This window comes from Arachis ipaensis, chromosome B06, assembly GCF_000816755.2.
Source record: "Arachis ipaensis cultivar K30076 chromosome B06, Araip1.1, whole genome shotgun sequence".
Taxonomy (NCBI): domain Eukaryota; kingdom Viridiplantae; phylum Streptophyta; class Magnoliopsida; order Fabales; family Fabaceae; genus Arachis; species Arachis ipaensis.
Window position 1 is genome coordinate 120,205,371 of NC_029790.2, and position 15,253 is coordinate 120,220,623.

A 15,253-nucleotide genomic window follows, 5' to 3' on the forward strand; every position below is an offset into this window, starting at 1 on the left:
CAATCGAGGATTTTGAAAATCACTATAATGCAAGGCATACTGCATCCTGTTCAGTTTGCTCCAGAGTCTACCCAACTTCTCGTCTGCTCAGCATACACTTATCTGAAGTTCATGATTCTTTCTTCCAGGCGAAACTTGCACGCGGCTATGATGTGGTATAGGCATCTGTCACTCATTATGGTAGCATGAAATGATTCCTTGCAGTTTGCAACTATCTGACACTATGATTCTCTGTTTATCAACTGACTAATTATTACAATTATGTTCGCTTCATCATCATGAGATATTCATTTTGTTTATGTTTCTTTTAACAATGACATGTAACTTCTTTAAGAAAGCATCGCATTGCACCTTGTTGTTCTTACATAAATTTATAAACTCAAATGTCAACAGGGAAGCCTCATGTACTATTTGGTTTTATACAATAGATCATGATTAAATCTTCTTTGGGCTTTGCACGTGAACTTTCTGGCTTGTTTATGTCTCTTATTTCTTTTCTAGAGCTCATAGTTAGCTTGTTATGATCTATTTTATTTTCTTTTATAGGATCATCTCATTACTATCTAATACTCTTTTCCCCCCTTAACAGTATGAATGCTTAGTGGAAGGCTGTGGTTTGAAATTCAAAACCTACAGTAGCAGGCAGCAGCATCTGGTTGACAAGCACAAATTCCCAACCTCATTCGATTTTTTCAAGAAGTCTCGACCATCAAAGAAACAGAGGTTAAAGTCTCAGCGCAAGCAATCTGTTCAGAAGGAGGATGCATCAGAAACAATGGAAGTCGAAAATGCAGCCATAGATGACCTCACTTCAGCAGTCTCTAGAATGAGCACTTCTGACTCTACTCCTTCCTCTATCAGCTTTGGTCGCCGCAACAAAGGGTTGACCTTTGCTCCTCGAGTTGTTCAGCAAAAAACCCAGCAAAGAGATAATTAGCTTTTTTTAAACCAATTTGAATTAACAATTGCTAAATGTTCAATCTTTAATTCTTGATATGTTGCCCCTTTATAAAATCCGTGGTTTTCTTCGGCTAAAAGGTTGAAGAAGCTGATTAAGTTGAAGTTCACGTTGGGCCCCCATAAGATAATGACTTTTCTACATCAAATCTGGGTACATATGGACAACTTACATTTCATTATCTTTTGGAATTTGATGTGGTTTCCCTTCTAACTCAAATTTGCACTTTTAGATTGCGTTTTATGTTCATAAACACATTTTGCCTAATTTGTGCCATGCGCTTATGCAACTATATGTTTCATAAGATGATGAGGTCTTAGGTTTTCAATTAAACCAATATTTAATTGAGAAGAATTTTACAAAACCTTTACACCTTTTGATGACCATTATATTTCCCAAATATAGTGATTGCCACTATAAAACAACTAAAACTATTTTTACATAGAAACGTGACTTACTTTTTTGGGTTTTCCCCAAAATTTCTTCCATAAACAGTGAGTTAATATGGACTGATTAGCAAAATATAAAATTTATGAGAAATTGTAGGTGTTCCTAAATCCTACTTCCTAGAGCACTGTGGATTCAAAGAGAATAATATAAATATATTTTAAATAAGAATTTTAGTGATGAATCCTATCTTAAAAACATTATTAGTTGTATATCTACCGATACGTTGCATGAACCAAGCGTTTCTGATTATTGAGGTGAATGCAACAGCCACATTGACATTTTGGAGACATGAGCCAATGTTGTACATTAAAATTTTGAAGTTGGAACAATGATCTCTCTCTTACTGGGAGCAGGTAAAACGTTTCTAAAAGACATGTGCCTATAAGCAAGGCAACATTCGATGATTTTGTAGTTTTTTTAATTTTGAAAGAAGATGCAGCAATATCTAACATTGATTCACATTTTATTTTTAACACACAGGTGGGTGACAAATGTCTCTGTAGATCAAGCTAATTATAGAAAACAATGGGTCAAGCCAATCAACCAAGGAGTGCCACGTCAAACTTGAATAAGTACAACATCGTACTTCATCATCTCCATGAACCTTTCTCCACGACACATCCATTCAAGATCAATCACACCAGACCTGTGTCCCACGACATAGTGGAGAGAAATGTATTATTTGTACTCATTAATTAATTAGGTTTCTCCCTTGCAAAAAAACAATAGCACAACAATCATGCAACCTTTGTTTTTCAATTTATACCAACCTTACAACAGAAGGGACGCCAGGAAGAGATACCCAAATTCCGGCAACCCGCACGTCCTTCCCATCCTTGCCTGCGCCTTCGTCGCCGTCGCCATCGTCCTCCTGTTCTTCTTCCATCGGACCCTTCTCAAATCCAAAAACACCACTACTTGTCCTGAAAACCGAGAGCCCACCTTCGTGCCACTCACGAAAAACGAGGTAATAATCGCCGAGGAGTTCAGCTCCACGGCGAGCCCCCTCGTCAGCATCCTCCACTTCGCGACGGCGCGTACTATTCCCCCACAATCCCCTAACGAGATCCAAAAGCTGGTCGACGTCATACAATATCTCACTCCATGCAACTTCCTCATCTTTGGCGTTGGTCATGACTCGCTGATGTGGGACGCTTTAAATCCACGTGGCAACACGCTATTCATCGAGGAGAATCCAAGGTGGACTCTCTCGGCGATGAAGCGATTTCCAATCCTAAACATCCACACGGTGCGTTACTCCACGCGCATCTCCGAAGCAGACACGCTCTTGTCCACGTACAAGGCGCAATGCATGGGGAATCAGCTAACGCTCAAGGGCAACCAGCATTGTCCGCTTGCCCTGAGCCGGTTGCCGGAAGAGGCGTACGATCGTGATTGGGATATGATCATGATCGACGCGCCTAGAGGGACAGAGGATCCGTCGCCGGGGAAGATGGCGGTGATATATTCGGTGGCGGTGATGGCGCGTGAGAGGAAGAGGCCGGGCGTGACGCACGTGTTCCTCCATGACGTGGATGGGAGGGTTGAGCAGCAATACGCGCAGGAGTTTCTGTGCATGAAATACAGAGTTAGCGTTGTTAATAAGCTTTGGCACTTTGTTATCCCACCTTCTTTTAGTTCTGATGATACTACTGCTGGATTCTGCTAATATTGCATAGCACAACTTTCAATTTGCTTCTTTTTAAAGGAATTTTCAGAATATTGTATTATATATTATTTTCATTTAATCCTACCATAGCTGACACAACAAAAGGTCAAGAGCTCACAGTATTGAAACATTCAACATTTGCTTGTTGGTTGGTTGTGAGTTTATTTGTCCGTTGCAGTGCGCTTAGATATTTGATTTTGGTAGACCTTGGATTACTTTAAGTACAATTAAGCAATATTTTAAGAATTAAATATCAGCTTTTACACGAGAAAAGAAGAGTTTAAAAAGTAGTTGATTAAATTCTTTTTTATTATTTAAAATACTTAGTTGGATAAAAATAAAAAGATATTCTAATATAAAACACTAAATATAGTGAATTATTTGATAAGTCATTTAAGAATTACAAAGAGTGAAATTTAGTTGTTGATAATAATATAAAAAATGACAAAGAAATAAGTTTTAATATTTTTATTGTTCTTTTATCATAAAAGTGTTGTATGTATTGAGCTTTTTTTTATTTAAAAAAATTCACATTATCGACAGTGACAAATCCAGAAATTTTAGAAGAGGAGGACTAAATTAAATATAAAATAAATTAAATATAACATGATAAAAAATTAGAAATATTGCCCACACTTTTTTGGCGTGTGTTTCTGCTTCAGCTCCTGCTATGGTACCCTTGAAAGCACGGTTTTCTGTTTTAAGATCCAAACAAACAAAATATTAGGCAACAAAATTATCAAATGTTTTCAAATCATAAATTACTTTTTATCTTCTATTATTATCATAACTAGTGATGCGTTCAAAAATTTTATACGAAAAGAAGGCAAATTAAATACAAAATAAATTAAAATATAACATAATAAAAAATTAATAAAATATAATTTATAGTATATAGATCAAAATTAATATACAGAAATCAACATTTAACTATATACTTTAGGGTTTTGGTATTTTTAAATTTGTTTTGTGATATTTCATATAACTAAAATATCAATTTACCATTTGAAATAAATTTTGAAGAATTCTCTTTTTTTAACATATACAATTATATAATCTGCTAAAAATTCGTCTTTCATCTTCTTTTAAAGTCTTATTTTAATAATTTTTATTATTTAAAAAGTCACATGTCAAATTGACAGTAATATATATTCTGGGGATTTAGAGTTCACCATGCAAGGGAGTTAAACCTGCGGCTTACATGATGAAAATTAGGTGAGGTTTAGTTGAGAAGAATAATAGTCTTTGGGCCAAGGTGCTTAGGTCCAAATACAAGTGCGGAAACAATATTCTTCCTGTTGTTCGAAGAAGGAGCAATGATTCGAATTTATGGAAGGGAGTTTGCTCTTCTTCTTGGAATAAAGTGGAATGCAACATGATTTGGAGGTTTTGGAATAGTTCAAAAATTGATTTTTCAAACATCATGCTATTAAGGTAGGTTATGATTTTAATTCTAATTTATCTTTTAATGACTTTCTCTCAGTTTCAGGTACGTAGGATGAAAGGAAGCTAAGTGACTAGTTGCCAGAAGACACCGTGAAAAGGACTATTGATTATGCTATGTATTTGTGAAATTTTTTAGAATTCTCATGATCTTATTTCATAAAAATAAATATATAGATATTATGATAAAAAAATTTAGAAATTAAGTAAATAAATCAAATACTAAAAATATTTAAGTTAATATCTAAAAATTATAATAAACCAACTTGTGAGGCTTACAAATAGGTCATCATGAAACTCATTGTAATCAACTAACAAACATATTAAATTTCACTAGTCTTTGTACTCTCTTCTTAACCCATCAATAATATAACTATCAAATTTCTCAAACCATTCATCCAACTCCTTCATTAAAACTATCCTTAGTATTCTTACTACACAATTCAAGTCCATTATATATTAAACAAACTTCAAACTATTTCATAAAATTAATAGTGGTATCAGAGCTACATTCAATCATCTATTGGGTGTAGAATCTTTCTTCTTAACCTATCAACTATACAAATCCACCACATTATAACTCACTCAAACAAATTTTTCCATAACCATAACTATCTCAACTATAAATATTTTCATGTCCATATTGTCAGAAGACAATTATGACAACTGACATTCTCAAATGAAAACTTTTCTACAAGCTCAAAATTTGTGCGATGGTATCCACGAAGGGTTCATCATGCCAGAGAATCAAGCAACACTTTTCACTGCATAAAAGAAAAAATTGATAAAAGAGTAACAAAGAAATTATATTGCTCTATGCTTCCTCCAATAAGCTGTAAGGAAGACAATTTTTTCAAGGATAAGAGGAATATTGTCAACTAAAGAAGTTTGGAAAAACTTGGAACAAGAGTTCAGAGGCGACACAAAGATACGCACAATCCTCCTCCAATCTCTAAGGAAGCAATAGCAAATATGAAAATAAAAGATTCTAAAAAAAAAATAAAAAGTTATTATACAAGATTAATGAGTTTAGTAAATGAAATGAAAGCTTATGGGGAGGACTACTACTTACCCGATAAAAAGATAGTAAAAAAAATACTTATTAGTTTGCCTTCCAAATTTGATCCTAAAGTGTCTACAATTGAAGAAACTAAGAATTTGTCAATGTTAACACTAATAGAGTTAATAAGCTCATTACATACTTTTGAACAAAGACTGGCAAGTCGAGATGATGAAAATTCAGTAGAAAATACATTTCGGTCTAAGCTCAATATAAAATCTCATAATCAAAATAAAAGAGGAGGAAAAAGACAAGAAAATTCTAGAAGTTCAGACACTTCTAGAAAAAAAACTGAAGATAGAAAAAAAATATTTTTCATATGACATATGCAAGAAGACTAACCACTTAAAAAAAGATTGTTGGCATCGTGGAAAATCACAGGGCTGCAATTGTAAAAGAATTGGACATATGAAAAAAGACTGTAGGATGAAGATCAATTATCGCACAAACTTTTCTGAAAAAAAGCAGGGAGAAGAGTGCCTCTTCTATGCATCATCACAAGAAGAGTGCAAGAAGAAAGATGACATATAATATCTTGATAGTGGCTGCAGTAATCACATGATAGGTGATCAAAGCCTATTTAGTGACATCAATAAATCTATTCGATCTGGCATCAGACTTGGAGACAGAACGATCGCACAGGTGAATGGTAAAGATACAATCACCGTTTACACCAGGATAGGAACTAAGAATATTCATGACATTTTGTTAGTTCTTAAACTACCTCAAAATCTACTTAGTATTGGCCAAATGATGAAAAAAGACTATGTATTATACTTTGAAGAAGACTCATGCACCATAACTTAAAAAAAAAAAAAAAACTAAAAGGTTTCTAGCAATAGTCAAAATGAAGAATAGGAGCTTTCTACTAAAATGGAGTTATATCATAAAAACTACATTAAAGGCACAAGAAGATAATTCATGGCTGTGGTATCAAAGATTTGGCCATTTTTACTTTCATGGATTAAAGCTGCTACATCAAAAGCAACTAATGAGAGATCTACCAAGTATCACAGAGATTAATCAATCTTACGAAAGATGCTTACTTGGCAAGCAACATTGTCAACTATTTTTTTTGGAAGAGCTTGGCGAGTCAAGGAGATGCTTGAATTAGTACACACTAACGTTTGTGGTCTGATGAAGACTCCATCATTCAATAACAAGTACTTCATTCTCTTCATCGATGATTATACTAGAATGATGTGGATATCTTTTCTACGTAAAAGATCAGAGATTTGTGGCATCCTCAAGAAGTTCAAGCAACATGTGGAGAAATAAAGTAGTTGTAACATCAAGGTACTTTGTAGCAACAGACGAACTGAATACACTTCCAAAAAATTTAATAAATTTTGCAAAGAATAGGGTATCAAGCGTCAACTCATAGTGGGATATGCTCCTAAGTAAAATGGAGTATTTGAGAAGAAAAATAGAACTGTGATAGAGATGGCACGCTCAATCCTTAAGGAGAAAAATCTACCAAACAACTTCGGGCAGAAGCTGTTTACACAACAGTATACCTACTAAATCGTTGTCCCATTAAGGCAGTAGAAAGTAAAACTCCAATCGAAGTATAGAGTGGATGAAAACCTTTCACAAAGCATTTAAGAGTCTTTGGATGCATATGCTATGCCCACATTCCTATACAAGAAAGAATCAAGCTCGATGAAAAGATAGAAAAAGGAATCTTCCTTGGGTATAGTACACAATCAAAAGGATATCATGTGTATAACTTGCAAACAAAGAAACTCATAATCAGTTGAGACGTGGAGTTCGACAAAAATGCTTCATGGAATTGGAAAGATGAAAAAGTCGAGAAAGGAAGCATTGAAGTATCACAACAATCACCTATAAGACTAGAAGAACAAGAACATGAAGAAGTAAACACAACTACTCCAACAGTAGAAACAACCACTAATTCTCTTCCAAGAAAAATTAAACCTCTACAAGATGTATATGAAATATGTGATTTTGTCAAGATCGAGCCTACAAGCTTTGAAGAAGCAGAAAAGCAAGAAGAATGGAGGAATGCTATGGAAGAAGAAATCAAGATGATCGGGGAACTGGTAGATCGCCCTTCAAATAAAGATATCATTGGAGTCAAATGGGTATACAAGACTAAGCTCAATCTCGATGGATTTATTCAGAAGCATAAGGCAAGGCTCGTAGCTAAAGGATATGCACAAATTTTTAGGATAGATTATATAGACATTTGCACCCGTAGCTCGCCTAAATATAATGAGGATGCTCATTGCACTAGCTGCACAAAAGCAATGGAAGATCTATCAACTGGATGTGAAATCTATCTTTCTAAATGGAGAACTGGTGGAAGAAGTATATGTTGATCAATCACAAGGGTTCATTGTAGAAGGACATGAAGACAAGGTGCTAAGACTAAAGAAAGTGCTCTATGGACTCAAGCAAGCTCCGCGAGTATGGTGCAATCGAATTGACAAATATTTCATTGATTATAAATTCAGGAGGAGTAAAATTGAGCCTACACTCTACATCAAGAACAACGTAATTCAAACACTATGATAGTTTTCTTGTACATGGATGATCTTATCTACAAAGGAAACAGTGAGACCATGATCAAAGAATTCAAAGAAGAAATAAAGCAGACATTTGAGATGACTGACTTAGGATTGATGCACTATTTTCTTGGCATTGAGATTTTTATCTCGTAAAAGAAATATAGTCAAAATTTGCTACAAAGGTTCAAGATGAATAATTGCAGAGTAGTATCTACTCTTCTAGTCCAAAATGAGAAATTACAAAAAAAAAAGATAGATTTGGAGAGGCAGATGCTTCACAATACAGAAGTCTCATTGGAAGTCTCCTTTATCTAACTACTACAAGACCCAACATCATGTATGCAACAAGTCTACTATCAAGATTCATGCAAAAGCCAAGTCAGAAGTACTATGAGGATGTAAGAAGAATCTTAAGATATCTACAACGTACAAAGGATTATAGCATTCACAATACTGAAGATCCAAAACTACTTGGATATACCGATAGTGATTGGGCAGGATCAATTGACAACATGAAAAGTACTTCTGGATATGCATTTACACTAGGATCAGGAGTATTATCTTAGACATAAAAAAAACTGTGGCTTAATAATCTGCTGAAACTGAGTATGTTGCAGTCGCAAATACTACTAGTCAAGCAATATGGCTAAGGAAAATATTCGAAGACATAAGAGAGCAACAAGAAGAATCAACATCTATGTTGTGTGACAACAAGTCAGCAATAGCAATGGCAAACAATCCAGTCCATCATAGTAGGACCAAGCATATAGCTATTAAGTATCATTTTTTACGAGAAGCCATATTGGAGAAGAAGATAAAGATCGAGTATTGCAACATAGATGAGCAGCTGGATGATATCTTCACCAAGGCACTACCAAGATCAAAGTTTAAACTATTTGGAGAGATGCTTGGAGTTACACAAATGTGCTCAAGGAGGAGTGTTGATTATGCTACACATTTGTGAAATTTTCTAGAATTTTCATGATCTTTTTTCATAAAAATAAATATGTAGATATTATGATAGAGAAGTCTAGAAGTCAAGTAAATAAATCAAGTACTAGAAATATCTAAGATTAGTATCTAGAAATATCTAGAAATTATAATGAACCAACTTGTGAGGCCTATAAATAAGCCATCATGGAACTCATTGTAATCAACTAACAAACCTATCAAATTCCACTAGCCTTTGTACTCTCTCCTTAATCCATCAATAATATAACTGTCAAATTTCTCAAACCATTCATTCAAATCACTCATTCATTAAAACTATCTTTAATATTCTTACTACACAATTCAAGTCCAACATATACTAAACCAACTTCAAACTATTTCATAAAACTAATAAGGATAATGGCTATGGCTCCTCCTTCGCCTTGGAGAGATGATGATTAGATCGTGTGGGGTCTTTCGAACGATGGGTCTTTTAACCTGAAATAAGCATATAATGCCTTATGCGAAGACTCCTCCCTTTCTAACCCTATGTTCAACCTTTTTGAAGATGGAGAGGGCCAAAAAGAGTGTGATACTTCCTGTGGCTTGTGACAAATGATGCTATTTTAACAAATAATAATAGAAGAAGAAGACATATGACTATGGACTCTACTTGTCCGAGATGTAATGTTGAAGATGAAACCACTCTGCATGTGCTTCCAGACTGTTTTTCTGCTAAAGGGATATGGGAATGTCTCATCCCACATGAGCACAGGAATATTTCTTTACCCTTAATCTTTATGCTTGGTTGTCTTCTAATCTATCCAATAATTGTACAGTTTGGGAGAGGATTTTTGGTATTGTTGTTCCGTCCCTTTGGTACGCAAGAAATATGTTGATTTTTTATGGGAAATACACCTTGCATGATGTGGTTATTCACTCCATCCAGGCTCGATCGAATTAGATAGAAAGCATCTCGTTTAAGTTGCTCAAACCCAGGAGCTCAAAAATCAGTCAAAGTGTTTGATTGGTTGGGAATTGCCTCAAGAAATGTTCATTAAGATTATTGTTGATGGGTCCTTCTATACTCACAACAATGTGACTTTTGGTGGTATTTTTAGAGATTCCTTAGAAAGATTTGTGAAAGAATTCTCCTGCAACCTGAGAAGTTGTTCTATAATGCATGCAGAATTATGGGCAATGATTAAAGAGCTACAATTGGCTGTGGCAAATAAGTTAAATCACATTATTATAGAATCGAAATCTCATATGGCTATCAACATGATTAAGAATGGGCGCTCTTCAAATCATCCATGCTCTCTCCTCATCCAGGATATCCTCGTTCTATCTCGTCGCATTCAGGAGATTATTTGGCATCACAATCTTCGGGAATCAAATTTGGTGGCAGATTGTCTGGCTAAGCAGGGTCAGGTTCTGCCTATGAAAATTCATATATATGATACCCATCCTTCTGCTATAGTTTATTCTCTAATTTCATATTGCATTGGTGTTGTTAGGACAAAGGGTTCTGTCTAAGTCCCCTTTTAGAGTTAAACCCTAAAATGGTCCATGAGATTGGCATCATGCACTAAAATCATCGTTGAGATTCTAATTGCACCAATTATGTCCCTGAGATTGCCAAAAGTGCACCATGTTAGTCCCTGACCCATTTTCCATTAGCGACGTGATGACATGGCTTGATGACGTGGGATGTTAGTGACACATGTTACTCCATGGTTTGACCACGTGTAATAGTATGATAATGTGTTCACCGGTGACACGTGGCATGCTGATGTGTCTATTTGTGCCACGTGTCACAATGCTATTTGGCCACATGTTCGTTTGTGCCACGTGTCTCAACAATATTCATCCACGTGTCATCCGCTATGTCATCAGTGTAGATGTACCAAATTCGTCCCTCACTTTGTATTAAGTGACTCATTTTAGTCCCTGAAATTAAATGTCGTGCATCAAACTAGTCCCTTCACTAGTTTTTTCTCATTTTTTAAAAATCTAAAATTTTAACTATCTTGGATGCACTAATTTCAATTCTATCTTTTCATATATCATTTAAATACAAGTGCTTTTACAAAAATTTTAGATTTTAGTTTTAATTATATAATTTTTTATAATAATTTAATATTGGTAAATTTTATAATATATAAGTATGTTATTATAAAAAAAAGAATTATATGATTGATTAGACACATTTTTCATAAAAAAAATGTGTTTTTAACAAGAATATATAAATATGTTATTATAAAAAAAGAATTATATGATTTATTAGACACATTTTTTAATTAAAAAACGTGTTTTTAACAAGAAATCAAGAATTAAAATACACTTTTTTTCGATTCTTATGGAATACACTTCGTTGTGTGTAAATGGATCAAATTAAAGGCACTTCAAGCACCCTCACTACCATCTCCGACCTTTTCAGTCTAGACGAAAGAGGTCGACGAAAGAGGTCGGAGATGGTAGACGAAAGAGGTCGGAGATGATAGTGGAGATGCTTGAAATATCTTCACGTCAACTCCAAGACGACGGTTAGGGGTACCCGTGATAAACCCATATTTTATGATATATATTGTACTCAATTTGAGTGATTTATTCAATCCTTCACCCACTTATTCATGTTAATTGCATGGTTTTACTTTCCCTTCCTTATTATGTGATGTATGTGAAAAACATGTTTCCTATGCTTTAAAATTAATTATTTTAATTACCTTTTACTTCCATTCGATGCTGTGATTCGTGTGTTGAGTAGTTTCAGATCTTCTAAGGCAGGAATGACTTAAAGGATGGAAAGGGAACATACAAAAATGGAAGAAAAGCACAAAATGGAGTTTTTGAAGAAACTGGCAGTGACGCGATCGCATGGACGACGCGGCCGCATGCCAGCGCGAAATGGTAGTGACGCGACCGCGTGATTGACGCGATCACACGCCATAAGCGAAACGCATATGACACGGACGCATGACTGAAGCGACCGCGTGACAGAGGCCACGCACCAGAAATTACAGAAAACGCTCCCAGCGATTTCTGAAGCCCTTTTTGGCCCAAATCCAAGTCCAGAAGGCACAGATCAGAGGTTATGAAGTGGGGGAATGCATCCATTCAAAAGAGAGTCTCCAATTAGTTAGTATTCATGAATTAGATGTAGTTTTGAGGGAGAGGTTCTCTCCTCTCTCTTTTAGGATTTAGAATTAGGATTTCTTTTGCTTTCAGGATTATCTCTTTTTATCAGGTTCAACATTCCTTTTTATTTATCTTCTCAATTTAGTTTATGAATTCTTCTATGTTACATATTATTCTTTGAATTAATATTATTTGAGGTATTTCAGTTTATTATTGCTCTCTTTTATTTATGTTACTGTTGTTTCCAATCTGAAGACATTTTTATTCCAGTAGATTTACTTTTTCCCTTTTGGTCTTGGTTAAGAAATCAGTAACTCGGGAGTTATCAAACTCAACGTGATCGATAATTGTTATCTTTGCTAATTGAATTGAACTTCAATAATCCCAATCTTTTTCTAGGAATTAACTAGGATTTAAAGATCAAACTAATTAGTCACTTGACCTTCCCTTGCTCTAGTAAAGGTTAACTAAGTGGAATTAAGATTCAATTTTCATCATCATTGATAAGAATAACTAGGATAGGACTTCCAATTTCTCATACCTTGCCAAAAGTGTGTTTTACAGTTATTTTTTTATTTTACAGTCTTTTACTTATTTTAATTGCAATTTAAATTACTTGTTCCTCGTCTTCAAAACCCCGATTTACAATCTTCATAACCAATAATAAGAACATACTTCCCTGCAGTTCCTTGAGAAGATGACCCGAGGTTTAAATACTTCGGTTATCAATTTTAAAGGAGTTTGTTACTTGTGACAACCAAAACGTTTGTAAGAAAGGTTGATTGCTTGGCTTAGTAACTATATTTGCAACAAGAGTTTACTATAACCTCTAAACCATCAATCTTCCAGTTCTTTCAAAAATGGCGCCGTTGCCGGGAAACTGCAATCGTGTGCCTTATTATTGGTTATTGTAAATATTTCTCTTTTACTTGTTTATTTATTCTTATTTTCTCCTTTTATTTTTATTAGCTACTATGAATTCTCACCCCTCTCGCTTTGAGTTTGGTTCTAATATTGTTGAAAGGAGTGAAAGTTATAATAGGAACATGCATCAAGGTCAGAGCAATGAAAGATGGATGGAGCTAAGAGGATCTGATCAACCCTTTAGGCAACAACACCCTCCAAGATATCATGGACAAAGACCATTCTACAATGCATACCAAGCCAATAGACATGGTGGACAACCTTGTAGTTACCAACAAGTCCCACCCTGTGCTTATAGACCATCCTCTCAACGTAACTTCGAACCACCACACTCACAAGCTCCTTTTCACCATACACCACCATATGATCCTCATTTACTCCAATTCCAATCCAATTACTCCCAAACACCACCACTTTTCCATGTACCACGTCCAAATTCATCACTCCGAGAATCAGAGGTTCGCCTCAAGGAAACAGTAGATCAACTTTAAGCAACCCTTCTTCAACTGGAGCAAGCTGTAAGTCAATTATCTTCTAGATGTTCGAACATTCAAGGACCTCCCACAGCCCCATGTGGACAATCTAAAGAAGAGCGTAGCATGAAGGAGATACTAGAAACTCCAGTGGACAGAACAGGGCATGACTTCATACTGGAACAAGTAGAGGAAGCTGTCATTGTAAACGAAGAAGAGTTGGTTGAAGACTTAGGAGACGCTGAACTTCCATGGGAATCCAGAGTTATGGAGAATTCTGTCAAAAACGTTACAATTGATGCTAAGGAGGATATGCACAACTCCCAAAGCAAGTCTTTTATGAAGAACTAGACAGAATAATCCAAGAAGCAAGTTTCCTTGATGATGATAATCTCAAGTCAAGTTCTCCCAGTAATGAACTTGTATCAGCAAGTGAATTCTCTGAGATCGAAGAATCTTCCCCAAGTGAATACGAAGATGATGCGGAGGTAGATTTCTCTCAACCTCCCGTTTATGACTTAAGTGACGAGGAAGACATAGAAGGCTTTGATCAGGACATGGATGCAATTGAATAAGTCTGCAGGGAAGTGAAGAAATTCACCGAAGAGCACAAGGGAGTAGATCTTACAGAACCACTAGAAACACCTATCCCAAGGCCATTACCATCCAATACAAGCTTCAAGTGGGTACAATCCTTAACCTTTAGCTTTATTTTCCCACTTGAATATGGTTTGCTTGAAACAGATGGCCAGCTTAGAGCTCTCTGCGGCTTTAAGAGTAAGAGGAAAATGGCTCGCACTCAGAGCTGGTGCACAAGGTTCAATAAGGTTCCACGCTTCAATTTGAAGTGCACAGATTGGCATCATGATCAATCGAATGGATCTCGGAAAACGTTTGGTCATCTTGGTGAAAATCTACTTTCTAAACCGCCCGGATGGAAAAATATAGATCAAGACGAAGGCGGATTTAAAAGCAAAGTTTGGGATCCTGGAATCTATTCTGACATTCGTCACCCCGGGAGCCTGACAATCTGCTTGAAAATACTCAGAAGCTTTACATGCCTAGTTGGGACCCCGGAGGCTGTTGGCATTCCAAACATTGGTGGAGATTTCTGGACGAATTTAAGCGCAAGCCGCCATAACAGGAAGCTCATCCAATGTCCAACTTAAGGACTTTAACTAAAAGTGCTAGGTGGGAGACAACCCACCATGGTATGGTCGTTTCTTTTTCAGTTTTATTTTGTGTTATTTATTTTTGTTTTCCTTTTCAATTGAACCTGAATATTATTCATTTGCATTGCATACTGCATAATTGCATACCTGCATAAAAAAAAAGAGAGTAGGCGTGCGACGCGACCGCATCACTCATGTGATCGCGTCAGTTGCGAAAAACAACCCCCCACGCGTCCGCGTCATTCACGCGGCCACGTGACCTGGAAATCGGCGTAAGGATCCAACGCCCAGAAAGTTGGGCTGGAATCGTGCGGCTGTTGTGCGTTTCGCACAAAACGATCCACGCGGTCGCATCCATGACGCAATCGCGTCACTTGTACAACACCAATCCCACGCGACAGCGTGAGCGACGTGATTGCGTTGCATGGATTGCACAACACCCCAAAGGAGACAGAGAGTTGCGCTGAAACGACGTTGGAATTGCGCGTTCAGCACAATTTCTAGC

The 15,253-nt window shown here is 36.0% G+C and overlaps 3 protein-coding genes across 4 annotated transcripts in view; 2 read left to right on the forward strand and 1 right to left on the reverse strand.

Annotated features, from left to right (window-relative positions):
- LOC107605011 (zinc finger protein 511) overlaps positions 1-1,171 on the forward strand; it is a gene marked incomplete in the record, with an annotated part of 3,794 nt that extends 2,623 nt beyond the window's left edge. For both annotated transcript variants that reach the window (XM_021104886.1, XM_021104887.1), the window contains 2 exon segments: positions 1-155; positions 590-1,171. In XM_021104886.1, the coding sequence (XP_020960545.1) occupies positions 1-155; positions 590-937 (503 nt within the window).
- Positions 939-3,304, reverse strand: LOC110263523. The gene is made up of 2 exons (XM_021104888.1): positions 2,179-3,304; positions 939-2,054 (listed from the first exon to the last, which is right to left on the reverse strand). Exons 1-2 carry the CDS (start codon positions 2,541-2,543, stop codon positions 1,967-1,969), a joined length of 453 nt encoding a protein of 150 aa, XP_020960547.1. The 5' UTR covers positions 2,544-3,304; the 3' UTR covers positions 939-1,966.
- On the forward strand, positions 2,553-3,077 carry LOC107647414 (probable methyltransferase At1g27930). The gene has a single exon (XM_016351489.1). The coding sequence runs from the start codon at positions 2,553-2,555 to the stop codon at positions 3,075-3,077; it is 525 nt and encodes a 174-aa protein (XP_016206975.1).

Excerpts from the sequence above, each read along its gene's own strand:
- LOC110263523 (XM_021104888.1), bottom strand. The coding sequence starts at position 2,543 with ATGACCAACGCCAAAGATGAGGAAGTTGCATGGAGTGAGATATTGTAT. Across the intron at positions 2,055-2,178 it reads GGCGTCCCTTCTGTTGTAAG|GTCTGGTGTGATTGATCTTG; the intron begins GTTGGTATAAAT and ends CGTGGGACACAG.
- LOC107647414 (XM_016351489.1), top strand. The coding sequence starts at position 2,553 with ATGTGGGACGCTTTAAATCCACGTGGCAACACGCTATTCATCGAGGAG.